The sequence below is a fragment of the Protopterus annectens genome, chromosome 5.part0 (assembly GCF_019279795.1).
Source record: "Protopterus annectens isolate FY-2018-M chromosome 5.part0, PAN1.0, whole genome shotgun sequence".
NCBI classification, from domain to species: Eukaryota; Metazoa; Chordata; order Ceratodontiformes; family Protopteridae; genus Protopterus; species Protopterus annectens.
In genome coordinates this window covers 905901115-905928700 of record NC_056735.1, presented here as the reverse complement: position 1 = coordinate 905928700, position 27586 = coordinate 905901115, and the positions used below count along the sequence as shown (strand labels likewise).

The 27586-nt window shown below is 42.3% G+C and overlaps 1 protein-coding gene across 2 annotated transcripts in view; it reads right to left on the bottom strand.

The window, feature by feature from the left end:
- Window positions 1-27586, bottom strand: part of ALG8 (ALG8 alpha-1,3-glucosyltransferase) — a 625276-nt gene that overhangs the window by 461221 nt on the left and 136469 nt on the right. For both annotated transcript variants that reach the window (XM_044072699.1, XM_044072700.1), the window contains one exon: window positions 9590-9657. In XM_044072699.1, the coding sequence (XP_043928634.1) occupies window positions 9590-9657 (68 nt within the window). The remainder of the gene's footprint in view (window positions 1-9589; window positions 9658-27586) is intronic.

The following is a 27586-nucleotide window of genomic DNA, read 5'->3' as shown; positions in this document are numbered from 1 at the left end:
AATAAGATAACAAAAACCCCAACGGGGCACTTATCTGAAAGTGGTTTGCTAACCAGCAAACGAACAAGCATTCAGACTGATGATCCAAAGATGGTGTTCCAACTGCTGGCAAAGAAGTTCTGAGGATGACACATCTGGATGTCACCTTCATGCCCTGTGCCATGCACTGGGAGCATACATGTGATGTATGGAGTACCCCTTACAAACTAGAGGCTTTGTTATACTGGCCAGACATCCAGCTGCCCTAGGCAAGGGATCCCTATTGTAAAGAGTACTGCAACAGTGATATGGAAGGACATCGACCATGATTCCTGTTTACATGTCATGCTAGCTCACACTGATATACTAGACACAGTGCACACAATGCTCATCCATATCAGCACTCTATGTCTAGGAATCCCATGGTCCAAGTAGATCACACTTCCTATAGCAGTGTGTATTAGCTCATGTTAAGAAGCTAATCAGAAAGAAATATCTACTTCTACAGCAATATCTTACCAAGCAGGTTTCGGAAATGTCTGAACAGATGAACTTCTTGACTCCTAAATGCAGTAATTCATTTCTTGAATTAGAAGACACCAAAGCTCTGAGAAAGTATAAGCAAATGGTTTATAATATGTGGTCTATAAGGACTCAATAGCTTGACCTGTAAACTATATTTCTTTGCACACCATCCCACCACTTTTAATCATTTCCACTCAAGGATATCTATCCCACCCTCTTTCCACACCATATTAAATTTTGTTTTTCTTTCCACTTCCCCTGCTTTCTTCAACTCTTCTCAAAATAAACCAACATCTGTAAAAGGGAGTTTGGCAATCTCATCTGAACTAAAAGGTTAAGATGCAGCAACTTAAATATGTAAATGTATTAAGCAACTTACTTCTACTGAAAATTTAATACATGTAGATAAATATATTTTTCAATATTATGACCCACAGAAAAGGAAAGTTATACACTTACCATAATGCTAGATTTGTGCTGTCCATATTTCATCTAGTTCAACAGATGGGTCTCGGATCTGATCTTGGATACAGTCTCAGCACTTCCAAAAGCATGGAACTGGGACTCTGACTCCACCCCTTACCCATAATGTCCTGCTGTCCTCCTTCTAGCTTCAGACTGAGTTTGCTGACTACCATTATTATAGACATAACCTGAAAATGCATGTCTCCAAGTAAAAAACTATAAGAAAAAAACTCTTACGATGTGGCCAGAAAATTTGGAAAGGCAAGAGGGTGGGATGTTAAACTAAAAGAAATATGGACAACATGGATCTATTGTTATGGTAAGAACATAGCTTTCGTACCCAATGTTGTCCAATTTTGTTTTTGTAAAATGGTGGAGTCTTGTGCGGCAGCAGCTACTCCGGCTCCCAATGTGCGTACTAAGTTTATGTAATTTTTCTTGAGCTGTCAGTTTTCTCTGATTGGGTGTGCAGTTTAATGCAGTTGCAATGTCGGGGTCAGTTTTGTTGACTGTTCATTGTAGTTTCAGGCCACTGGAGGAGAGACAGTTGCGCTGAGTGCATAAGTCAGAGTAATTGGAGTTGGGATTGCTTTGCTTGCTTGCTCGTTTTGGATCATTGGGCTTGGCCATGGCAGTTTGGGCCTTTGGAGATGAGTTTGAGATGGGTGCAGAGGGCGGACAATCAAGCTGGAATTGCCTGCTTGCTTTATTCTGGATGGTGGCTTGGACATGGTACTTAAGGGCCTCAGGAGGAGAGTTGCGATGGCTGCAGATGGAGGAGAACTGGCACTCAGACTGCCTCTTTGTTTTTGTTTCGGACCATTACACTGGATCAGGACTTTGAATTTTGTTGGGGTGGATGGACTGGTCTGGTTTTTGGGACATTGATGCATTGGAATAGGCTGGTGGAGTTGTGGATGGTGGCATTGAGAGGTGATCGTTGGTCTGACTATGGCCATTCAGGGCTTCATAAGGCGGTAACTACACTAAAAGGCAGAGGAGAACAGTCTGGGACTTGATTTGTTGATGGCGTTAGAGTTGGGTTGGTGGATGTGAGGATAGCTGTAGTCGATGTATTGAAATCCAGCATGTTTAAGGAAGCTTATGTGCCTCTGGATGGCTGGACTCTGTTATTGTTTATGTGTGTGTTTCTCTTTATATACTTATTTATGTTTTACTTGAGTTTGGAGAATGAAATTTCATTCAGCTGTGCACTTTTTGTTGTATGGCCTGAATGACAATAAAGTTTACTTGACTTGTCACATTCAATAGATGTGACAGAATCCCAAGCTAACTTTTTTTCCTGGGTGGTTACAAGGAAGGACATTCCTGCACACTGTGGAGCCAAAAGCTGAATGGGATCTGGACTGTACATCCCATTTATAATGAGATGCAAAGTTGGAAACTGTAGGCCATGTTTGCAGCTGCAAATATCTTGTCAACAGGGAAACTTTTCTGAAAGGCTATTGATTTCAACAAGGATCTGGTGGGATGAGCTGTGGGGTTCTTGGCCAAGGGAATATTCTGTTTACTATAGACGTAAGAAATGCAATCTTCCAGCCATTTAGAAAGCAAAACTTTGGATAGGTTTCCTCACAATTTTAACTTCCGAGGACACAAAATGCTGATCTGATTTTGTGCAATGAAGATAAAAGTTCAACTGCCTGTGAACATCTAACACATGAAGAAAATATTCACCTTTGTTGGAATATTTTGGAAGAAAACTACTGACAGACTGATAGATTGGTGTAAGTGAGATTCGGATGCCAGTTTAGGAATGAAGGAAGAAGTCGGCCTTGGAAAAACACAGTCCTTATAAAAAAATTAAGTAAGTAGGCTTGCAGGACAGCGCTTTCAGTTCAGAAATTTGCTTGGCAGATGTGACTACCACTAAAAATAACATCTTCCATGACAAAACTTTTAATTCTGCTGTAGATGCTGGTTCAAATGGAGATTGAGTCAAAACCTGGAGCATTTTGGTGATGTTCTACGGAGGGGTCGGGTCTTGGACTGGAAGCCAAAGGAGAAAGGTACCGCTTAAAAAGGCTTAGAAACCTTCACAGCAGTAATGGGTGTTTGAGCTTGACCAATATGAACATCTGAAATTGCTGCTAGTTGAACCTAGATGCTGGAAAACCTAGAGCCATTATGAAAAAGTTCTGAAAAATCTAGAATAAACTGGCAGGGGAGCCGAAAATAGATCTATCTGTTTTTGAGGACAAAATAGAGAACCTTTTACACTTACTTAAATATACTTTCCATGTAGTAGACTTTTGTGAAGCTGTTAGAATGTGGACCACCTGTTTTGAATATCTGACATCTCTGGCCATCTTCAGATTTGGAGAAACTATGTGGTTAGTTTGATCATGAGAAGGTCCAGCAAAGGATATGTAGATGGCCTGTGGCTCAACATCCTTGGTGGACAAAGTAGATGATGTCACAGAAAAGGATACAAAACCTGATGGGGCCAAAAGTGTACAATGAGGATTACACTTGCTTTGCATCACTTTGTTTTCTGGATGAACTTTGAAATTAGTGGAAAAGGAAGGAAGGCATAAAGTAGACCCGGTGGCCAATTGTAGAGAAGAGCATCCCTTGGTAACTGACCCTGTAGAGGGTCTATGGCAAAATAAATGCTGCATTTGTAGTTCAGAAGAGAAGTAAACAGGTTACAGCAAGTCTGGCCCCATAAGCAAAACAGGTTGTTTGTCAACATCTGATTAAGGGACAACTCGTGTGGGAGCAGAATATTTCCTGCTCAACCTGTCCGCTAATACACTGGACCTCCTGGGAATGTGTGTTGCTACTGGAAAACAGTCAGAAGACATCACCCACTGCCAAACCCTCATGGCGTCCAGACAGAGAGGATAGGATCGAGTTGCTCTCCGTTTACTTTTATACCAGACCACTGACATGTTGTCTGTCTGAAATGCTATCACACCTTCTGGGAGAAAGTTCTAGAAGGCCTGTAACACAAAGCACAGCCCTCTTTTCCAGAAAACTGATGTATGTATGGGCCTCAGATTAAGTTCATGCACCTTGAAATGTCTTCCCTTCGTAATGCCTCTCCATCCTAAAAGGGAAGTGTCTGTGCTGATAACCACCGCTGGTGAGGGAAGAGAAAAGGGACAACCTTGGACGACCTAAGGAGAGGAGATCCGACACTGAATGTGCTGTCTGCAGATAGGGGTTAGCTTTACCAGTGTCTTCATGAAATGATAACATTGTGACCACTGCACTGCTACTGTCCACTACAGGACCCACATGTGAAAACGAGTGCATGGAATCAGTGTTACTGTGAAGGCCATGAGACCTACTGTAGCAGCTGTAATTTGAGACGTGCTGGGAGACAGGTAAGGTATATTACCCATTTGGCCATTTGCCGAAGAGTAACAGCTCACTTAAGAGGTAAAAAAGGCAAGCTGTTGCAGTGAATTCAGTGGCATCCAATAAACTTGATGGATTGGAAAGGAAGTAACTGACTTTTGTCTAGATTAACTGTGATGCCTAACAGGTGAAGTAAATGGAATAGAAAGTTCCTTCACTGACCAACAGATCTCTGGTTGGTGCAGTGAGGAGAAAATTGTCCAGGTAAGGGAACACCTGATAACCCTGCAGACTGAGGTAGGCTGTGACTACTGTCATATATTTGTTGAACACCCAGGGGGCTATTGGGAGACAAAATGGCAGAGCTCTGAAGTAAGTGATTGGCTCCCAAACAGAAATGGAGAAATCTATTGGAATGCTTGTTTATCTTTATGTGATAGTAAGTTTCCTGCAGATCTAATGAGCACATCCATAAATCCTTAATCCTTCTATAGTAGCAATAGAATGGAATGAACTGTGACCATCCAGAATTTTGTTTTTCTTACAGACTGACTAAAATGACTGAGGTCCAAAATGGGCCTTAGGTCCCCAGTTTTCTTTGGAACTAAAAAAACCTTGAGTAGATACTAGATCTGAACTGGTCTGGTGGGACCTGCTGGATGGCTCTTTTTTCCAAGACTTTTAGTACTTCTACTGATTCCAGCAGCTGGGGGGGTGGTAATTCAGGAATCCTTTTTCTCTTTAAAGGATTTTGCAAAAGGGGAATTGTATATCCTCTGGAAATTATCCTTAGCACCCATTTGTCTGAAGTGATGGTCTACCAGATTGGAAGGTGCAAGGATAAGTGCCCCCTGACAACCTCCAGAGAGTGGTAGCTGGCCAACCACTCAGGAGCAATGGAAAGGTTTCTCCATGAACGGACCTTCAAACCCTTGAGTTTGCAGACCACCTCTGCCCCTTCGGTGGCATCCATTGAAACCATTCCCTCCTCTGCCACGAGAGGGTCTGTCCAAGATCACTTCTTGGTTCAACCCCTGTGACTTTCTAAACCACATCTTCACTCATCTCTGATTCTGGAAGTACAAACATTGAGGAGCTGAAAAATGGATGCCTATGGCTGACAGGGTCTTGCCATGCTGCTCACTTCTCTTGAGAGTATCTTTCACCATTAGCCCAAACAGTGAGGTCCCGTCAAAGGGGGAAGCTCCCCTGCAAAGTCACATAACCACATCCAGATATGACGGCGTAAGGCAATGCTGGTGCCTGCTGCTCTGGTGGCTCCATCGGCTGCATTACATAACAATTACATGGAGAAATTCATCACAGAGTTTATTGTGGGCATCCATGGGAAAGATACCTGAGAGGGAGTTGGCCAAATTCTTTGTCAAATCCCTCTGGAAATAAAATATGTGTGGCAAATAGATCAGAGCTCTGATGGAAAAGTCTCTGAAGCATAAATACATTTCCTAACTCTGTCCAAGGCCCTGGATTTTTGATTAGGAGGGTGGGACTGAGGGACTCTCTTCACAAAGTTCCTTTTTAGTGGCCACAACAACGACCATGGTATCTACCAAAGGGCGCTTACTCCAGTGCTGCTTGTCCTTGCAAGCTGACAGGATCCTATTTGGTTTCTTGGGGATGGGCTCTACAGAGTCAGTTTCCTTCCATACTCTTTGTGTTATGAATTCTAGTAGGGGATCTGAGGGAGGGTCCCCTCAAGAGGTAGTCAAGGTAGCAACAAAGGCCCAGAGGAAAACAGATTCCTCCGGAACAGGGTTATCTGAGGACCAAACTCCCTTTTGCTTCATCAGTTCAAATAAGTTGCCAAAACCGACATCATCAAAGGAAGATCATGAGAACCCTTCTCCATCATTAAAGTCTGTGTCTTCTGTGACCAATTCAGTAGAAAAATTTGTGCGCTTTTGCTAACACATCCTTTTCAGAGGGAACATGTGCTTGGGAAACATCAAATGCAGGACTGGAATCAGACTGGGAACTCAGGCTGAGTATGTCTCCTGAAGCCCTTGATGCTGACTGTCCCATTCGACCTGGATGAGGGGGGGAACAGAGATGCAGACGAAGTCAGAGGTTGGATCGGTCCAACTAGATGGAGTGAGCCTCTCTTGAGCTGAGAATCACCTCAAATGCTGAACTCGACAAGGAACCCAAGACAGCTTCTTAATGTAGGGGAGTCAAGAATGCCCTCCCAGCACCAGCTAGTCCAGAGTCCCAGGACGATGGCAGAGTCAAGCTGTCGAAGGCCAAGGCATCTAGTGGAAGGGATAAATCCAAAGGTCTAGAGACTGACCTCTCTTCCAGGACCCCGAACCTGAAGCTTCAGCTCCATGTTTCATCTCAGTCCAAAGCCAGAGGGACAAGGGTACAGATGGAGTGGAAACTACTAGGGTTTTGGATCCGAAGCCACCACTCCATGGGCAACCAGCTCTAAGGGCTATCAACTCAACATGGCAGCTGACAACAGAAATGAAGATGGGGGTTAGCAGAAACTGTTCTCAGATCTGAGTTTTGGAGATGGATTCAGGATGACCCCCAACTGCATCTGCTGTCTCAGAAACCTCATCTTTCTGTCAATATCTGCTTCTGAGAGCCTTCTGGTTGAATTGCCTGACCTCAAGGAGGTTAACAAAGAGATCTGGAATGTCTAGATTCCCTTAAAATTGGCAAATGAAGCCAAGGGCTGATCAGCTCTGGAGAAAATCTCGGAACCAGAGAAGACGCCTTAATATAGTCTGAGACTTCTCTTATGGTGAAAGCCTTGATGGTTGGATCCGAGGAGATGTCAGATCCGATGACTTAGTTTGGCTGCCAGACCCGAGGAGACTGACAGATCCGGAGGCCATTTTCTACTAGATTCTTTAACCTTTTCTGAAGCCCGAACTGACTCTTTTGTTTCTTTCTCTCTCTCTCCTTTTCCTTAGTTTTTTTTTTTTTTTCAGAAGACTTAAAAAGAGAAGAGCTAACCTTAGCTGACTACATGAGCAAAAGTCGTTTCAGAATTAGCTTGTCACGATTACTTTGGAGTGCCCTGGATCTGAAGGATTTGCAAATACTTCACTCTAAATCCAAACTGGGTACTCCCAGGTAACAAACTGTATACAACTATAAATGTAAATATAAATATATCAAAAAAGTATGAAGGAGACCAAACCGCAAAAAGAGAAAAAAAACGAAGTGTAATGAGATCTTACTGAGCAAATGCTGACTAAAAACTGTCACATTATCTATAACATCCAACTACAGGGTAGGAGGAATAGAAAAGTAGAATAAAATTCTAATTATCGTTGAAGTTTTGTAATAGGAAAGCAGAGTCCTGAGATTTACTTGTATCCTCAATGGCAGCAAATTAGATCTAAAGATAGAAAGAGGACAGCAGGGCATTATGGGTAAGGGGTGGAGTCAGAGTCTCGGTTCACATGTTTGGAAATGCCAAGACCGGGTCCAAGATTGGATCCAAGACCCATCTGTTGAACATGATGAAATTGGCCAACATCAGATTAAATGTTAAATAAACAATCAGAAATAGTAGATAAATTAAATGAGTCCGCTATAGGTTCCTTGGCACCTGAGCTGTTTTAGTCAGAACAGAAAAAAACAAAATAAAAAGTGTTAGGCTTACAATGCCACTATTGAAGCATGCAGTCAAGTGATTAGCATGAACAGAAACCATTCAAACTTTGCAATGTGCAACTCCAGCTTTCTTGCATTTTCCTCTCCTCAAACTTTACAGCAGAACTACAGAGAATAGTAATCACTAATGATGCAGCAAATAAGTTAATAGATACAGTCACTCCACTAATTCTATACTATTTCATACTAGAACTCTTTCCTCATCCTGAACAATAAGATCAAAATACCAAAGTATGGAGGCTCAATACACAGTTCTTATGCAGCATGGTTAATTACTCTAGCAATGAGCAAAAGTTGAGTGTGTGGTTAATTAAATTAGCATAAAGCAAATGTGCCTTGCACGGTTAATTAAACTGGCACATTTACAGAATAATGGACAAATAATCAGGTCACCATGGAACTGTGCAAACGAAAAGGAATACTACATAAGATGAATAAAAAGGGCATGAAGAAGCAATTATACAATGTTATTTTTACATGTGCCTGCACACATCTACAGTGCCACAGCCATAAGGTTATATCAATGACTTTACATTTTGTTACTACACTTCAACAAAGAACACTCATTTAGGTTCATAGCAAGCAAGAGAAACTAAGAATTATGCAAACTTTCAAACAAAAGTAACTGTCATTTCTGAAATGAAAAACTAAGGAAATGCAGACTTTAACAGAGCTTTTCAATATTACTACAGCAAATTAGAATACAATATCTGTCACCCATTTTACTGCATCAAACAAAAGATTAATGCACCTACAAAGGTACTTCTGACACAAATAATAATGAGCTGCAGATTTTCTAAATACATCAGAATTGTTAATACCTTTCCAATTAAGAAGCAAAACATATTAGCACCCCCTAGAGTAAAGATCCTACAAAGAGGTACCAGAAAAAAAAATCTAGACAAAGATTATGCAAAGAAAATATTCCTAGCAGTAAGGCACCCTGATATTAATGCTGAAATCTTATGAAAAGTACTTATTTCTGAATGTAACAGTAAAACAATGCAGAGGTCAATGAAGTTTTGCAATGCTACCAAGTTATATCAGAAAGTAATACCAGAAAAAGACAAATATTTCTTTGCATCCCACAGCTCACCAATGTGCCTAGGAAGTTACTTCTCAGTTAGAGCAAGATTAAACACAACAACTGGCAGATTTACATACTATGTTTTTGTTCAGTATGTCATCCATCTTGGTCAAGTCTCAACAAATCTGCAGCTTCTGCTTATACATACTGCAGATGAATTCTATCCTTTTATCATATATGATTTGGTTTGGGTGATAAAGACGGGGAGCTAATAAGTATTCAAAAATGGTGGCAAGAGCTTTTAAGTGTGTCTACTTATAGAAGTACAAGGCTAGCTACCTTAAGGTGTGTGTGACTGTGTGCCTAGTATTGTTCCTATGCTAAATTCAACAAGACAGTCAGAACAGGCTCAGCTAACAACAAGATTTGGCTGTAGAATGATTGAGTAAATCGAGATGTAATAGAAATGACTTATTTTGAAACTAGAACTTTACTCACCTACACTGCACAGAGCAAATTACATGACACTTAGAAACAAATGGGTCACAAGGAAAGAACTAATACATACAAACAAAAACAAAGGTTACTAATATAAAGTATAATGATCTTCGTGCTTACCTGGAATAATCGGGCCACAGAAAGTAGTAATAAACCAAACAAAAATCCATTGTACTGGAAATGGATATCTGCATAGCAAGTCAAAGAAGGAATACCTTGCTTACTGTAATATTTATTTATTTATTTATTTATTTGCAGTTGGTTTACCAGGATAGTCCATTGGGCCAAGATGAACCCGTTTTCAATGGAGTCCTGGGGAGAAAGGCTCCAGAAACAGGGTTACATATTTTTTAGATATGTATTACAATATTTACAAAATTATACGGTTAGAGCATCATATTGGAGATGAACATTACAGATGATACAAACTAGAAAAAGAGAGATCCATATTACTATATTTACAAATTTATACAGTTAGAGTATAACATTCAGGTGACATTACAGATGAAACAGACTAGAAAATGAACATTTCAAATGGGATACTGAGAAGCCATTGTGTCTTAGGTAGCTAGCTAAGGAAACAAAAGTTAAGAGAGGCAGAACCTAGGAAGTTCATGGAAAGGAGGAGGAAGGAGATAACGCAGTGTAGAATTATGATGGATGGGTGCAGGAGCATTCCCACTGGGTTAGTAGATGAGAGTGAAGAGATTTTTTGAATATAAAGTGGTTGAAAGTGGTGCGAATGGCTGGAGGTAGGGAGTTCCAGAGACGTGCTAGACCATAGGATAGGAGATTTTTTCCAGGGGGTTGAGTTGGTTTATATAATTCAATTAGGTTTTGGTTATTAGCTCCAAGTACTCTGTTGGGGAGGTGCATTTTAAAGGCAGAGGAAAGGGATGGACAAAGGAAGGGTTTAAAGATGAGCTTATGAGCAAGAGTAAGTTGAGAATAGATGAGTTGGTTGGGTAGTTCTAGCCATCTTAGTTTGTGGAGAGAAGAACAGAGGTGGGTAGATGCGTTATGACTAGTAGCGAATTTGGCTATTTTGTTGTAGCATGAGGAATGTTGTGTTTTGAGGGAAGATTGTAGGTTAGTCAGGAGTGGGGCTCCATATAGAAGAGAGGGGATAAGAAATGTGGAAGAGAGAGTGATTTTAGTAGAGGGTGTAAGGAAGCGATTTTGTCGGTAGAGCATGCCTAGTTTTTGATGAGTTTTTTTGATATTTAGGTGTATGTGGGAGTTGAATTTAAGCTGACTATCAATTTGAACCCTAAGTAACTTAGCCTCTGGCAGCAATTCCAAGGATACGTTGTTGTTGCTAGTTATTGAAAAAGAGTTTGTGTTGATAGAGATGAGTTTAGAGGGAGTAAATACCATTAATTTGGTTTTAGAGGCATTGAGTGCTAGGTGGTTTTCTTTCATCCATTGTTCAGTGATTGAGAATGCGTCTTGTGTAAGCTTTTGGAGAACTGGGATGGATGTGGCAGAGCAGATAATAGTTGAATCATCTGAATACTGGATGATATTAGAGAATGGGATAGAATTGTGGAAGTCATTTATGAATATGTTAAATAGAAGAGGATCCAGTATGGAACCTTGGGGGACCCCAGTTGGGGTGTTAAGGAATGAGGAGGTGGCTTTTTTCCATTTGACTGCTTGAAATCTATTAGATAAGTAACTAGAGAACCAGTTCAATGAGGAGGGAGATGGGTTAAGCTGGGAGAGTTTAGTTAAAAGTAGTTTGTGAGAGATAGTGTCAAAGGCCTTTGAGAGGTCCATTAGCAGGGTAGAAACAATGTGACCGGAGTCCTGGGCTTTATTTATAGTTTCTAAGAAGGAGAGGAGGGCTGTCATATTGCTGTGGCTGGGTCTAAAACCATGCTGAGTTGGAGTCAGCAGGTGATTGTCTAAGAGGTAAGGTAGGAGCTGCAGATGGATACACTTTTCTAGGAGTTTAAAGATGGGAGACAGTATAGCTATGGGACGGAAGTTTGTCGTATTGTTATTATTGCCACCTTTATGCAAAGGTATGATAAAGGCTTTTTTCCAAATTTGGGGTACTGTGCTTTCTTGGATAGAGCGGTTGATTAGAATACTAATAGGGTAGGCAATGGCTTCTGCAGCTATGCTAAGGAAGTATGAAGGAATATTGTCTGGGGCATTAGAGCATGGCTTTAGTTTCTGGAGGAGTTTTTAAATGGTAGATGTGGGAATAGGTTTTAGTGAGAAAGGTGGAGGAAGGGGAGGTAGGGTATTAGAGGATGGTGGTATTGGAGAGGAAGTGAGAGTGGTGATGGGAGTGGAGGGAAGGGTGTTGGTAGAGGAGGATGGGGGTGAGGTCGAGGATGTTGGTGTCAGAGAATGAGGAGGTTAGTTTGGAAATAGAGTAAATGAAAAAGGAGTTGAATTGTGTAGCCAAGTCCATGTCAGTAGCATTGGGATCTGGGCTAGGGTTGACTGTTTTGCCAGGGTTGATAAGGGTAGAGATTCCTTTCCAGAATTTTTGAGGATTTGTTTTATTAGTATTTTGGAGTATGGAAAAGTAGTTTTGTCGATCGGTGATAACAAGCCTTTTTACTTTGTTTCTAAGTGTTCTGAATTCATTATGGATGAGTGGAGATTTATTTTTCTGGTAAAGTGCCCAGACTTTATCTCTATGTCACATGCTGTAAGTGTGTTTTTGGTTAGCCAGAGGGTGGTTTTTAGTTTTATTCTTTTAGTCCTTAAAGGAGCATGGTAGTCTAGGAGGTTTAAGAAGGTTGTGTTGAAGTGGGCCACAGCATTATCTAGAGGTAAAGCTTTTAGAATGTTCCAGTCAACTACTTTTAGAGAGTCAGAGAAAACTATTGGGTTGAAGGTTTTGTGGTTGCGGGTAGTAATATGATTATGTGTTCTCTGTAAAGGTACAGGGAGTCGGTATGTGAAGATGGGTAGGTGATCACTGAGGGAGTCTGGAAGTGTACCACTATCAGAGAAATAATGAGGGTGAGAGACTAAGATCCAGTCTAGAATGCTACCAGTGGAAAGAGTTTTTGAGGGGCGGGTTATGTTGTTAATTAGCTGTGAGAAGTTATAAAGGTTGATATTAAGTGGGTTTGTGGAAGACTGAATGGAGGACCAACTGATATTTGTGTCACCCAAAATTATGATTTCATTGCTAATGTTGGTGGAGAGCCAGAATAGGATATTCTCGAGTGTGGTAATATTATCTCCAGGGGGGTTATAGAGGGAGGCTATACATATGTGCTTGTATTTATTGACTTGAAGTAGTGATAAGGAGTAGTTCAGCATTATTGAAATTTGGGATGGATTTGTTATAAGGAGTGACTGACAAGGAGGGTGAGTACAGTAGAGCTACTCCACCCCCTTTTTTGTGGGATCTATCTTTTCTGATGATTGACTAGTTTGGTGGTATTATTTCATGGTCTTTTATTTAGGGTTTCAGCCAAGTTTCAGAGATAGATAGAATATCAGGTTTATTATGTGAAAGTCAAGCATGAAGGTGTGGGACTTTGTTTACTATGATTTGGGAGTTTAGAGAGGTGAATAGTATAGACTTATCTATGGTGGTAGAGGTGGAGGGGCCTGGGTTTGGGTGGATATCTCCTGATAGTAGAGTGGTTATTAGATATAGGGTTAGGTTGGAGAGGTGTTTGGACTGCTTGGAGTTTAGGCTGGGCTTTATTATGTTGATAAAGGATTTGTTAGCTACTATGGTGGTATGATGTTTTTGAGGGTTGATAAGTTTATAAGTAAAGAGTAGATGGCTTTGTATAGGATAAAGATGGGGAGATATTGTGGTGTGTGGTTTTAAAGGAGGTGAGTTGAGATGTATTGTTATGTGAAAAGCCTGTGAGTGGTTAATATATATGGGCTGGGTGAGGTAGTAAATGTAGACTATATTGAGGAGAAGTAGTAGTAGAGTGGAGGAGGATATGGCTTTTGGGAACATTGTATAGATGGCTTTTGAAAAAGCAAGAAATGAAGAAGATAGTTAAAAGTTGCTAAGTGGTTGCAAGTAAACTTTCAAGAGCAGGAGGGTTCTATGCACTGAAGGTAGGTATGTCTCTGAATAATAGTAGGAGGATAGTATAGAGTAATGGTTTATATGGGCGGGGTTAGGTAGTGGGTGTAGGTTTGAATAGAGGACACTAATTGGTGAAGTAGGGTTTTGTAGGGGGATGAGTGATGGTTAGAATGGGCGGGGTAAGGGAGTGGAAATAGAGAGAGTTGTGGCATGTAATTGGATAGGTGATGTAGTGGGTGTGGTTATGAAGGTATAAATGTAGAGGTACTGGGGTGGTTGGGAATTGGGGGCAGGGTAGGGGAGCGGAGTGAGCCCGTAAGGCGAACGGAGCGGGAAGAGCCAAGGAAGGCAGAATGAGAGCGAGAGCCGGAGCCTATCAGTGAACTGTTGAATGAAGAAGGTAAGTACAAGGGACAGGGGATTTAGTGGGATGGAGTTGCCAACAACGTTTGGAAAAGGGAGAGAGAAAAGAAAAAAGAGAATTTAAAACATGTATAGAATACTAGAGAGTAAAGTAAAAGATATGGGAAATCAGGAAAAGTGGGGAGAGGGTGCCACCTAGTGGACAAATGTTTAAATGCACCTGTGATTTCACCAGGGTAGATCCCTAGGCTGGATTATGTTTAGGGAGAGAGTCTGGTAAAAAGTGAGCTAGAGGACGGCTAATATTGGAAGTACAGTGTTAATTAGCATTTGGCTGCTGGGTTTCCTGGCAAGGGAGCGTACTGAACAGCTAGCAGGGCTTTAGAATTCTTTAATAATACAAGGTTAGCAGCAGTTGTACATACTTTCTTGAGTTCTTCTATGAGGAGCTTAGTCCTATTCCCATACGGGGATGAGGCAATATAGCTTGTTATGTTTTAGGTTAGGTGTAGGCAACCAAGCCAGGTGTAGTCACAGGGAGTATTGCAGGGTTAGAAAGCTGGAGAAGAGGAGAGAATGTAGAGAGAGAAATTGCACTTTGGTTAAACAGGTACAGAAGCACAGTGGCCCACAACAGCATATACTTTTCAATATAAGAGTTAAAACACAAGTATTCTGAGCAACATATTCATCACACTTTCAAAACAATCTATAGAGCAACATATTCATCACACTTTCAAAACAATCTATACTAATAAAATGCACTTTAGTAAGCAGTTCAGAGAAACATTGGCACACAGCAATAGCATACAATCACAAAGAGTTAAGTCCGCAAATGCTTCAGAGCAACATGTTGTACAGTAAGCGTTCAAGGGAAAGCAAACAGTCTAATTCCACGAAGTAGGCAGTGCGACATGGGCTAGGTGTTATTTCAGTAAACTGGTCCTTTAAACAGTATTGGGGAAGCGTTTTGAGCAGGATAATAATTAGGACATTCCAGCAGAACACGTGCAGAATTTGGCGTGTCCAGTTATTGTTGCCCAGCACACTCAGCGAGCTACAGTTAGGTGGCTGTAGTGGTGTTCCCTTAGGACCGGCTAAACGCTACCCTTCATTGTACATTATCCTACACTCTTAAAACGCTACCCTTCATTGTACATTATCCTACACTCTTATTTAAGCAGTCCTTGCTGCTTTCTCCTTTTATATTAAATGCATGTAGTACAGATTTATGGTTAGTAAGTGATGTGCGCTGAACGCTTAACCATCACACGTGCAAGGGTTGGCGTTATTTAAGTATTGTTTGGCCAGTACACCCAGGAATACGTGAAATCTATATTAAATGCATGTAGAACAGGTTTGTGGTTAATAAGTGATGTGCGCAGAACTCTTAACCATCACACGTGCAAGGGTTGGTGTTATTTAAGTATTTTTTGGCCAGTACAACCAAGAATATGTGAAAACAGGTCTGAATTGGATAGCGTTTCACCGCTTACACATCGCACATGCAGGGGTTGGCGTTATTACCATCTGATTAGCACTCTCAAGAAATACGCACAATACTAGGTTAAGGTCAGCTAGCACATTGCATTGACCGCTGAAACATCATACAGTACAGTTATCGAACCCATTCAGTGTAAGGACATTGCTAGGTATCAAGCTGCTATCTCCCTTCCTCTTGTGTTCATTTTAAAATACAGGCATACATAAATAAACAAACAGCAGTTACCATACACTTTTTACTTTACAACAAAAAGCAGTGCAGTGTTGAACAAACAATATTTAACTTACTATAGCTGCAGACGCTAATATCAGGAGACGCAGCAGCCGAGGGCGGAATAATATAGAGTACGGCAACAGAAATAAAGCAATGCAAGAAGCTTCAACTTCTCAAAAACTTCTGATAATTCTTCTTTTGGCTTTTTCCTGGTTAGGGGTCGCCACAGCGGATCACCTGTCCGCTCATGATTGGCAGTGGAGTTTTACAGTGTCGAGTTGCCAGCCCGGCGCCCAACCTTCCACAGAATGCACGCACTCACTCCTAGGGCCAATTTAGAGTGTCCAATCCACTTACAGCATGTCTTTGGGATGTGGGAGGAAACCGGAGCACCCGGAGGAAACCCACGTGAGCACAGGGAGGACATGCAGACTCCACGCAGAAGGCACCCCAGCCAAGGACTGATCCGGAGAACCTCTTGCTGTGAGGCATCAACGCTAACTGCTGCAAAAATTCTGATAATTATTAGCATAAAATCATACCAGATGTAGGAATTTTCTCTCTCCATTACTGAGATACCATGACAGACAAAGAAATACACAGAATAAAGACAGCAAGTCCAAAACACTACACACTATTATCTTGGAGAAAAAATACATACCTGAAACAGTGATGCATATGCATCTCTTGCAATGCACACACTCTGAAGAGGCTTACTGTCTAGGTCTTTAAAAATACAGTTTTAATTTTATGCTCATCAAGTTAAACAATTATGTCATTTGAGCAGATAAGAAAAAAACATAGCAATGACTTGTTTCAGGAAAACTATTAACATAAGACAAATGCTAGATTTTTTGAGTTTTTCTCTGTTTATGTCAATACACACAGCAGAACTTTTATTCCAATAGTTTATGAACCAGACCTAATGCACTAGTAAAGGTAAGAACACTGCAGAAATACACTGGTCACACTGCTAAAAGGACAAAATCTTTCAAGTCACTAATATGAAAGAAGGACTACTGACATCTAATCTTACTTTTCCAAGTCCCCTTTTCAGGCAAATGCCTATGATCCTACCAATCCTGTCTCACAATTCTGGTGTTTGGTCATCAGATCGAAGTACAATACCCATCTAGTCTGGGTGACCGGCAGCTTCCATGCTGAGGTGCCCACAGCAACGTGGCATCATCCACATAAGGAGCAGGCCTGACTGGAAATCAGCATTAACTGCTACAAGCTGGCTTACAAAGATGTCCTGGGTGAAACTGCCCTGTACAATACACGTCAGTACCTCTGATTCGGTGGAAACAACTCCTCTTCAAAGACAAACCAGCAGTGACTTGAAGAGAGGAGGGGTGGCCATGATGGATAAAACTATAATAGTGGCAACTCTCTCTCCTTGTCTGATTCCCAGGAAGACTGAAAGGGGACCTCTGTATATAAAACCCTCCTTAGAAGAAGGGCAAGATGAACATCCGGAAAGAACTCTATATCCAGAAAGGATAGCCACAGCCAAGCCAACCTGCAAATAAACATGTGTGCCACAGCTAGTCTAGCAATAGAAGAACCACAGGGAATCTATAGCTGAAATCAAAGAATGAAATACCTGCAAAGTCTCCCGGAGACCATGGATCATTCCTGCTCAACAAGATGGACAGGAAACAAAATGGATGCATAAGAAAATTAAGAGCTCAGGTACTCATAATAAAATTAAGATCCCAGGTACTCCCCAAGGTATTGAAAGACATGTTAATGTTTGTCCAGTGTTCAGGAATGTCTGCACAAGGAAAATGTGGACATTAGTAGAGAGGTCCCAGGTTTCATGCTGCTCTACAGAAATAATAAGTGTCAGCCTCAGAATGACCTAAAATAAGGCAAGACCCATGGAGTGGGTCTTAAAGGTCTACCATAATGGGGGTGCAATTCTAAGCCACAAGGACAGCATCCTTAAAGACCAAGTGAGGAGAGATAGACCCTGGACTACATCTACTTAAAACAGAAAGAAAGTTAGAGATTCTGTCATGTAAGATCTCATCTGCCTAAAACACAAGCTATTCTAAGAAGGTACAGCTAAGGAGAGAGACTCACCCATGGTGTTCATGTATGTTAAATAGGTCAGAAAACAGTACAGTTGTGTAGGATCTTACAATAACGGTATGCCATACATCATACGTATGCACCCCATGTATAGCATAGGGCATAAAGGTGAAGTACCATCTTCAGAAATGAGGGAGTAGGAACTCCAGACTAAGGCAAAAAGGGGTAACCAGTACATCCAGAAGAGAAAAGAGCCAGGGGAGAAGGGAGGGACTGAATACTGCAACAGTGAAGAGAAGAACATCTACCTTTACAGTAAGATCTAACACAAATGTACCATGTTCTTCCATTTCACTGATGCAGTATTCATTACAAAAGTGAGAGTGCAAAAACTCAGTAAGAAGAGAGGGAGGAGGATGGACCAGCAGAGCTTTCTAGGTACCCACAAAGAATGGCCTTAGCAAAGCCAGCTCTAGCTCTGGAAATTCCATCTAACTTGTAGTGTTTGGTAAATGCATGCACACAAGTCTAGGTAGCTGCTTCAAGAATATAGTTAGTATTCAAACTCTTGAAAAAAACACAAGAGGCACAGCCCTAGAAGAATGGGGTCTATATTATATGTTGAAAGTTTCAAACATCAAACACCATATGGTCGACACCATGTGAGCGATGCTTGAAATTTCGAAAATATAATAAAATAATAAAAAAAAAAATACTTACCTAAACGCTGTAGGCAGGGGGGCAAGCCCCCCAATGCTGTAGGCAGGGGGGCAAGCCCCCCTGTGCCCACCATGTGGGAGGCTGCATCGCCCACACCCCCGCTACTTAAATATTCCTACTCCGAGATCGCACTGCATTGAAGTAAAGGGAAAATATTCCCTACGGCAATTTCCTTGTTATGCACACAACGTTTTGACCAATCCGGTTCGCTCAATACGCGTTCGTCATTTATAATTTTTGATCAGGCGATAGGAACCCGAAGAATGAGCCTTAAAAGAAGAAGAAAGGCTCTTGCCATGGAAGCCATAACAAAAAGAAATGGCTTTAGAAATTCAAAAATAAATAGTTTGCTTAGAAACAGCCAGTCCTAAGGATCTAGAATAAAAGAAAACAAAGAGCTGATCACATTTATAAAATGTCTTAGTTTTATCTAGTATGTGGGCAAATGAACAGACCCATTCACTACTGTCAAAGTGAATTTTATTGTCATTCAGACTGCACAACAGTGCAACTGAACAAAGGATCCTCTGGGCATAAAAGGATTAGTAAGACGGGATGCTCTGTCCTTATGGAACACTTAAAAGAAGGACAAGCCATAAGGGCTTGAAGCTCAGATACCCATCTGGCAGAAGTAAGGGCTAACAAAAGTACAGTCTTCCAAGTACAATGTTGAAAGGAAGCTGAAGTTCCAGGCTCAAAAAGAGCTTGGGTCAATTTCTTTAAAACAAAATAAAGATTCCAATAAGGAGGGGTAGCCTTCCTGTGGGAGGCCCAATATGAAGGACACCTAACCTAAAACTAGAAGCTAAAGGAGGTGATAAAGGCAAGCAAGCAGAAATGGCTGATAAGTGGGCCTTTACAGAAGAATACTCCAACCCAGCACTGAGCAGTTCACACAGGTAAGGGAGAACCAAAGGAACATCCAAGGAAAGTGAATCCAGGTTATGAGAAAGACACCAAACAGAAAACCTCTTCCATCTGGATAAGTAAGATTTCCTAGCTATGGACGTCTGGGCCTCCTGCAGGACCCTAAGCAAGTCCTCAGAGAAAAGGAGTCTGTAATCAAAATCCTATCACCCACACTGTCAATGAAGAGTGGACAGGTAAGGATGGATGACAGATCCCTTGTCTTGTGCGAGTAGTTCCACCCTGTGAGGTAACTTGTGATGACTGCCCTTGGCTAAATGCAGAAGAAGAGGGAACCAATGCTGTGTGGGCCAAAAAGGAGTCACCAGCAAGATTTTGAGAGCATCCTGTTGTACTCTGAATAGGACTTCTGGGAGCAGGGGAGGGGGAGGAAAGGCATAAAGAAACATCCCCTTCCAGGAAAAGAGAGGCCATCCACCTTCCAGCCCAGAGGACCTGGGACTCTGGTGCAATAAACAGGAAGTTGTCTTTTCACGGGGGAGGCAAAATTATCTACTTGAGGAGTACCTCACTGGTGGACAATGCCCAGAAACACATCCCTGTGAAGCATCTACTTGTGGGATTGTGTTACGGACCTGTTCAGAGAGTCTGCCACAACATTCTGACCTGAGGGAATACAAACTGCCTGAAGAGTCACATGATTCTGGATAGCTAGTTCCCACAGTAGAGGAGTCAACTAGCATAGGAGGTAAGATCTCATCCCCCCTTGATTGCTGACATACCACATCACTGTGGTATTGTCTATAAACACCTAGAGAGGCTCTGGGGAGAATAGGGGATGGAATGCTTGAAGGGCCAGTAGAAGAGGTCTCATTTCTTTGATGCTGACGTGGTCTTTCCTTTTATGAGGTGACCAAAGACCCTGCACCTTTAGGGCACTGAAGGATGCCCTCCATCCCACATCTGAATCATCTGTGAACCCCTGCTGAGAGGGAAGAGGGGTTTGAAAAGGGAGCCCTGGACTGAGAGTCAAATGGTGAGTCCACTACTGAAATTCCAGTTTGAGGCATGGAAGAAGAGGAAAGTACAGTTGTGTACACTTGCCATAAATGTAGATGTTAGAGTGTATTCACTGTTGCAGTCATTATATTTGGGTTATCTGCTTGCAGGTAGCTCTCAGTCGGCCTGATTAACAAAGTCTTGGGTCCTGCATCGGTTGCTGCCCCTTCTCCATGACGTTTGGTTGTCAGGGGTATTAAACATGCAGCCGATGCCATTACATCAGTTTTTCTTGCCCCCGATGTCACGTCCCCCCCCCCCCCAATGGGAAGCAATTAAACATAAAAGCTAAAAGATATACCTCCAACAAAAAAGCAAATAAACCAAAAAGGCTTTTAATCATAGTAAAGGAAAGTAGAGGTATAGCCAAAAGAGGTTAGGGGGCTGGAGGGAGGGTAACCAGGACTGCAACAGTGAATAAACTCGAACATCTACATTTATGGTAAGTGTACACAACTGTACTATGTTCTTCGTGTTTCATTGTTGCAGTCATTACATTTGGGTAGATTCCCAAATCTATGGTTGGGAGGAAGAATTCAGATAGCATTTGGGCCAGTATAAGGCCCAGCAATACTGCAGTGGCAAAGCCAGTTCTGGATTTAGAGAAAATTGGCAAATGATAATGCTTGGTGAAAGTATGTACAGAACTCCAGGTAGCAGCTTGTAGGATTGTCCCTGGTAGAGACGCCTCTGAGAAAGGCTGTAGAGGTAGATGCAGCCCAGGTGGAGTGAGGTCTGATCCCCTGGGGGATAGGTTTTCCATGGTGCTTATAGCAGAAATGAATGCAATGGCTTATCCATTTAGAAATGGTTTGCTTTGAAATAGCCTTCCCTCTGCTCCTGCAGCAAATGTCACCAGCAGTTGTTCAGATTTCCTTTGAGGTGTAGTCCTATCCAAGTAGAATCTAAGTTGTCTGTGCACATCTAAGGAATGCAGTGTCCGTTCCCCTTTATTCTGTGGATTGGGAAAGAAGGTTGGCAAATAAATGGACTGACTAAGAGCCACACTGGATACCACCTTGGGCATGAAGGATGTCCACATGAAAGATGATGAAACGCTCCACTGCCATAAGGGCCTGTAATTCAGATATCCTTCTAGCTGAAGTAATTGCTAAAAGGAAAGCTGTTTTCCAAGAAAGAAATTTTAAGTCTGCAGTAGCAGCTGGCTCGAAAGGAGGTAGACTGAGTTTCTCCAAGACAAAGTTAAGGTCCCAGGCTGGGGTTGGAGCTCTCGTGGGTGGTCTCAAATTTTTGGCCCCTCTGAGGAACTGCTTGAGCAGTGGATGAGAGAAGAGGAGAGGTTCTGTGTTATAATGAGCTGAAATGGCTGAGGCGTGGATTTTAATGGAGGAAAAAGACAGGCCCTTGTGAATCATCTCAGTTAAGTATTGTAAAATCTGAGGTAAATTGGGCGCTGCTGTGCTCATCTCTTGAGATTGGTTAAAGGCAAAGAATCAAAATGATATCCATCAGAGGTTTGCTGAAGGATGGTAAAGGAGAGATTAAGTAATTAGCCAGGCTGCAAGGTTCAGTGTTGGAAGCTGAGGGTGCAGAATCTGGTACTCCTGCTGAGACAGCAGGAAAGGAGTCTGAGGCACATGCCATGGAGATAACCGTGACACACTGCGCAGGAGGAGGTATCAGTGTTGGCACGGCCAGTCTGGAGCAATCAAAATCATCCTTGGTTTGTCCTGTTTGATTTTTAGTAGTACTTTGGAGAGCAGAGGCAGAGGGAGGAAGGCATAGACTGATCGGTTTCTCCAGCTGAAGGACAGAGCATCCACTTTCCAGGCTTGTTTGTGGGGAGTCCTTGTGCAAAATTTGTCCAATTGGTAGTTCTGGGGAGAGGCAAACAGGTCTATATCTGGGCTCCCCCATTTGCGTGTCAACATGATGAAAATCCTTGGTTCCAGTTTCCACTCGTGTGGGTCCATGAGGTTTCTACTTAGTCCGTCTGGCAGTGTATTTAATTTTCCTGGCAGGAACTGAGCTTGTACGTGCACTTGGTAGCTCAAGGCTTTGTTCCACAATGCCATGGCTAGTCTGCAGAGGGGGTAAGAATATGTACCCCCCCTGCTTGTTTATGTACCACATAGCAGTGGTGTTATCCGTCTTTACCATTAGTTGTCCTGGAAGAATGTGGTCCTTGAAGGCTGGCAGAGCATTCTGTACAGCTAACATTTCTTTTTGATTGATATGCAGGTGCATTTGACTTTGGTTCCATTTGACCTGAATGCACATCCCTGCCAGTTGAGGCCCCATGCATAGTCTGATGCATCTGTTGTTAGGGTTTGGGCGGCAGGGGGTGGTGTGAAAGGTAGTCCCTTTTTTGGTGGCAGGCCTCTGCCCACCAAAGGAACTCTAGGTGTAGGCAAGGTATGATAGGAATCATTGTTTCTAGGTCTTGAGAATGCTGACACCATAGGCGTTTTAGATACCACTGTAGTTTCCTCATATGCAGTCTTGCATATGGAATTAGAAGAATGCAGGAGGCCATGAACCCCAAGGCTTGCAGTATTTGTCTTGCAGATAGCAGGGTTTTTGTGGCCACTTGTTTGAAGTAGGTTGTCAAATGAATTTGCTTTTCTGGCATGAGGTAAGCCATCTGGCGAATTGTATTCAAGCTTACTCCCAGGAATATAATTTGTTGACAGGGTACCAGGTGTGATTTCTTTTCATTTATGGTGTACCCCAAACAAGTTAGAACCCTTTTTACAAAGGCCAGATGATTCAAAAGTATGTCCTGGCTTTCTGCTTGAATTAGACAATCATCCAGGTATGGGTATATTTGAATATTTCTTTGCCTGCAAAATGCAATAATTGGAGCTAGGCACTTTGTGAATACCCTAGGCGCAGTAGATAAGCCAAAGGGCAGTGCAGAGAAAGTACAGTTTTGCACCTACCATAAATGTAGATGTTCGACTGTTCACACTGCTGCAGTCATTACACTTGGGTTATCCTGCCATCAGGCGGTCCCGCAGTCGGCCAGAGTTCCAAAGTCTTGGCCCGGCATCGGTTGCTGTCACCTCTTCCCTGACGTCAGTGCGCCAGGGGTATATAAGATGCATCCGACGCCATTTTCTTCAGTTTTTCTTGCCCCAGATGTCAGGTGCCCCCAAGTAGGTAGGCAATACATATTGCTAATAAAAAATATACATATAAAATAAAAACAATACCTTCAGTTACAAGCAAATACACCACAAAGGTTTTATAGGATAGAAAGGTATAGATAAGTCCAGCTAGTTCAGAGGGGATGGAGGGAGGGTAACCTGGACTGCAGCAGTGTGAACACTCGAACATCTACATTTATGGTAGGTACAAAACTGTGCTATGTTCATCGTGTTACACTGCTGCAGTCATTATACTTAGGTAGAATCCTAAAGCTAAGGTTGGGTGGCTGGTCTATAAAGAGTTGGGATTGGCTATGAGGCCCTGCAGAACTGCAGTGGCAAATCCTGCTCTGGATTTAGAATAAAGAGGCAAGTGGTAATGCTTGGTAAAGGTGTGCACTGAACTCCAAGTTGCAGCCTCCAAAATTTCATTGGTAGGTACTCCTCTGAGAAAGGCTGTTGAAGTGGCTGTTGCCCTGGTGGAATGTGGCCTAATGTTATTAGGGACTGATTTTCCATGCTGAGTGTAGCAGTAACGAATACAGTGTCCTATCCATTTGGATATAGTCTGCTTTGAGATAGCCTTACCTTGTGATCCTGCAGCATATGCTACAAACATTTGCTCAGTTTTCCTGAAAGCTTTTGTTTTGTCCAAGTAGAAGCGTAGCTGCCTGTCTATGTACAAAGAGTGCAGAAGTTTCTCCCCTTTATTCTGGGGTGTTGGATAAAAAGTTGGCAAATGGATGGTTTGGTTAAGAGCCACACTAGATACCACCTTTGGCATAAAGATAGGGTTTGTCCTTAAAGAAACCCTGTCCTGATGAAAAATTATAAAAGGTTCCACTGCCATTAATGTCTGTAGCTCTGAGACTCTTCGTGCTGAAGTTACTGCCAGGAGCACAGCTGTTTCCATGATAAAAATTTTAGATCGGCTGTATTGGCTGGCTCAAAAGGTGGCAGGGTCAGTTTTTCCAAAATGAAATTGAGGTCCCAAGTTGGTGTTGGTGCTCTCCGGGGCGGTCTTGTGTTTTTAGCCTCTCTGAGGTACTGCTTTAGCAAGAGATGAGAGAATAAAAGAGGATCCGTGTTGCAATGTGCTGAAATGGCAGAGGCGTGGATCTTAACTGATGAGAAGGCTAGGCCTTTGTCCAGTATCTCAGTTAAGTATTGTAAAATCTGAGGAATGTTTGGGACAAGAGGGTCAAGGCTTTGAGCCTGGTTCCAGGCGCAGAATCTCTTCCATTTTTCTGAGTAAGCTTTCCTGGTGCTAGGCCTCCTGGCCTCCAAAATGACATCCATAACAGCTTTAGAGAGATGTGTTGCCTGTTTGACTAATGAATGCAGCCAGGTTAAGGGTTTTGAGCTGACCGTGCAGGATCTGATTGTTTTGTTGAGTCAGAAGGTGTGGAATTTGAGGCAAAATCTATGGTGGGGCTTGAGCTAAGTTCTTTAAGATTGGGTACCAGTGCTGGCGTGGCCAGTCTGGAGTAATCAGGATCATCTGTGGTTTTTCTTGTCTGGCTTTTAGGAGTACCTTTGAAAAGAGAGGCAGTGGTGGGAAGGCATAAACTTTTAGGCTTTTCCAGCTGAACGAGATAGCCTTGCCTTGTGATCCTGCAGCATATGCTACAAACAGTTGCTCAGTTTTCCTGAAAGCTTTTGTTTTGTCCAAGTAGAAGAAAAAGCTGAGCTGCCTGTCTATAAGAGAGGAGAAAGTTTCTTTCTCCCCTTTATTCTGGGAGAAACTTTCCATGCTTGTGTGTGGTAAGTCCTTGTGCAGAATTTTTTGTAGTTGGCAATTCAGTGGGGAGGCAAAAAGATCTATGTCTGGGCATCCCCATTTTTGCGTTACCATACTGAAGATTTATGGATTCAATTTCCATTCGTGATGGTCCATGATATTTCTGCTTAGATCGTCTGCCAGAGTATTTTTCTTTCCTGGCAGGAACTGTGCTTGCAGATGAACTTGATACGTTAGAGCTGTGTTCCACAAGGTCATGGCTTGCCTGCATAGGGGATAAGAATGAGTGCCCCCTTGCTTGTTTATGTACCACATTGCTGTGGTGTTGTCTGTCTATAATAATAATTGTCCTGGATGCAGAAGGTCCTTGAAAGCTGTTAGGGCATTTTGAACAGCCAACATCTCTTTTTGATTGATGTGAAGATGCATCTGGTCTGTTGTCCACTTGTCCTGAATGCATTTTCCTGCCATGTGTGCTCCCCAGGCGTAATCCGAAGAATATGTTGTTAGAGTCTGCCTGGCTGTGGGTAAGATAAAAGGCTGACCCTTGTTTAGGTGACATGCCTGTGCCCACAATCGAAACTACTGTTGTAGACAGAGAATCACTGGTATTACTGCGTCTAAACTGTGAGACTGTTGAGTCCAAACACTTTTTAGGTACCATTGTAATTTCCTAATATGCAGTCTGGCATATGGTATTAGTAGTATGCAGGATGCCATGAATCCCAGGGCCCGCAGAATTTTTCTTGCAGGGAGATGGGACTTTTTTGCCAGTAATTGAAAATATTGAGTTAAATGAATTTGTTGTCTGGCATGAGATAAGCCATCTGGGCAGTTGTATTTAAGCTGGCACCCAGGAATATAATCTGTTGTGAGGGCGCTAGTTTTGACTTCTTTTTGTTTACTGCGTACCCTAGAGAAATTAGCAACCTTTTTACAAACGCCAGATGCTGTAGAAGAATGTCCTTTGTCGCTGCTTGAATGAGGCAGTCGTCCAGGTATGGATATATTTGAATTCCTTTTTGTCTGCAAAATGCAATTACTGGTGCCAGGCACTTTGTAAAGACCCTGGGCGCAGTAGATAAGCCAAAGGGCAGTGCAGAGAATTGGTAGTGCATTGTACCAGCTTTGAATTTGAGGTATCTTCTGCAATTTTGTCTGATAGGGACATGCAGGTATGCCTCTTTGAGGTCCAGAGTAACAAGCCAAGCTTTCTTGCCCAGCATGAGTAGAAGCTGCTGTAATGTCAACATTTGGAATTTCGGAATATCCAGGTAAGTATTTAGAATTGAAAGGTCTAGTATGGGCCTCCAGGCCTTGTCCTTTCTGGGGACCAGGAAGAGTCTTGAGTAAAATCCTTGTCCTTGTTCCTGTTGTACTTTTTGAATAGATCTCATGTCCATGAGGGCTGAAATTTGTTTTTGTGCCTCTGCCCATTGATTCTGTGGCAGGTCTGGCATTCCTTTTAGCCTTGGTAAAGTATGGAAGTGGAACCTGTAACCTTGAGACACAATATTCAGAACCCATTTGTCTTGGGTGATTGTTTGCCAGTTTTGCGAAAAAAATGCTAGTATTCCCCCCTAAGGGGGCTGCAAAAGGGAAGTGCTTGGCGTACGAAGGGGGAAGTCACTGGGACTGTTTCCTGTAAGGTTGAGACTTGCCCTCACCTCCTTTTGGGGTTGAGGTGCCCCACTGTCGCTGTCTGTTAGAGCCTTGGGGTTGAGATCTGCCTCTTGGGCGTCTGTAGCTGCTTCTCTGTGGCCTGTCTAACACTGGAAAGGACGAATTCTTTGTTGGCCAATTTCTGCTAAATCGAGGTGGCTGTACCTGTAAGAAATCCTTGACTGTTTGCATAGATTTAACTGTATCCTCCATTTTCTTTAACACCTCTTCTGCCTTAACACCAAACAAGGTACCATGCTGTAAAGGAGCATCCAATAATTTTGCTTTAACATCATCAGGTAAACTCTGTTCTTTTAACCAAGCATGTCTTCGAATCACAGAACCTGTAACTGCTCTACAAGAGGCCTCTAAAGAATCAAAACCACATTGCAGAGTATGTTTTCCCACTTGTTCAACTGCATGCAATAAATCCTGCATTTATTTACAGTCAGGAGCTTCTGAGCTTGCAAGCATTTTCTGTTTTAACTGAGCCATTAAATATTGTTGGTACTTAAGCATGTGAAACTGGCAATTTAAAGCCCTTACTGCTAAAGTTGCAGAAGTGTAAACTTTCTTCCCCCATCTATCCAAAGCTCTGGAATCTCTGTCAAAGGGTACTGGATTTTTTGCAATGGAAGCCTTAACCCCTTTTGGACCCTAGGAAATAGTTTCTGGATCAGCAGAAGAGTTTTCATAAAGAAACTTGTGAGAGTCAGGGACTCTATAATACCTAACTGGCTTGGCTGGTGCAGGGGGCAAAGAATTAGGAGATAAGCTGGATTCAGAGAACACATCATCCACAATATCGAGCACA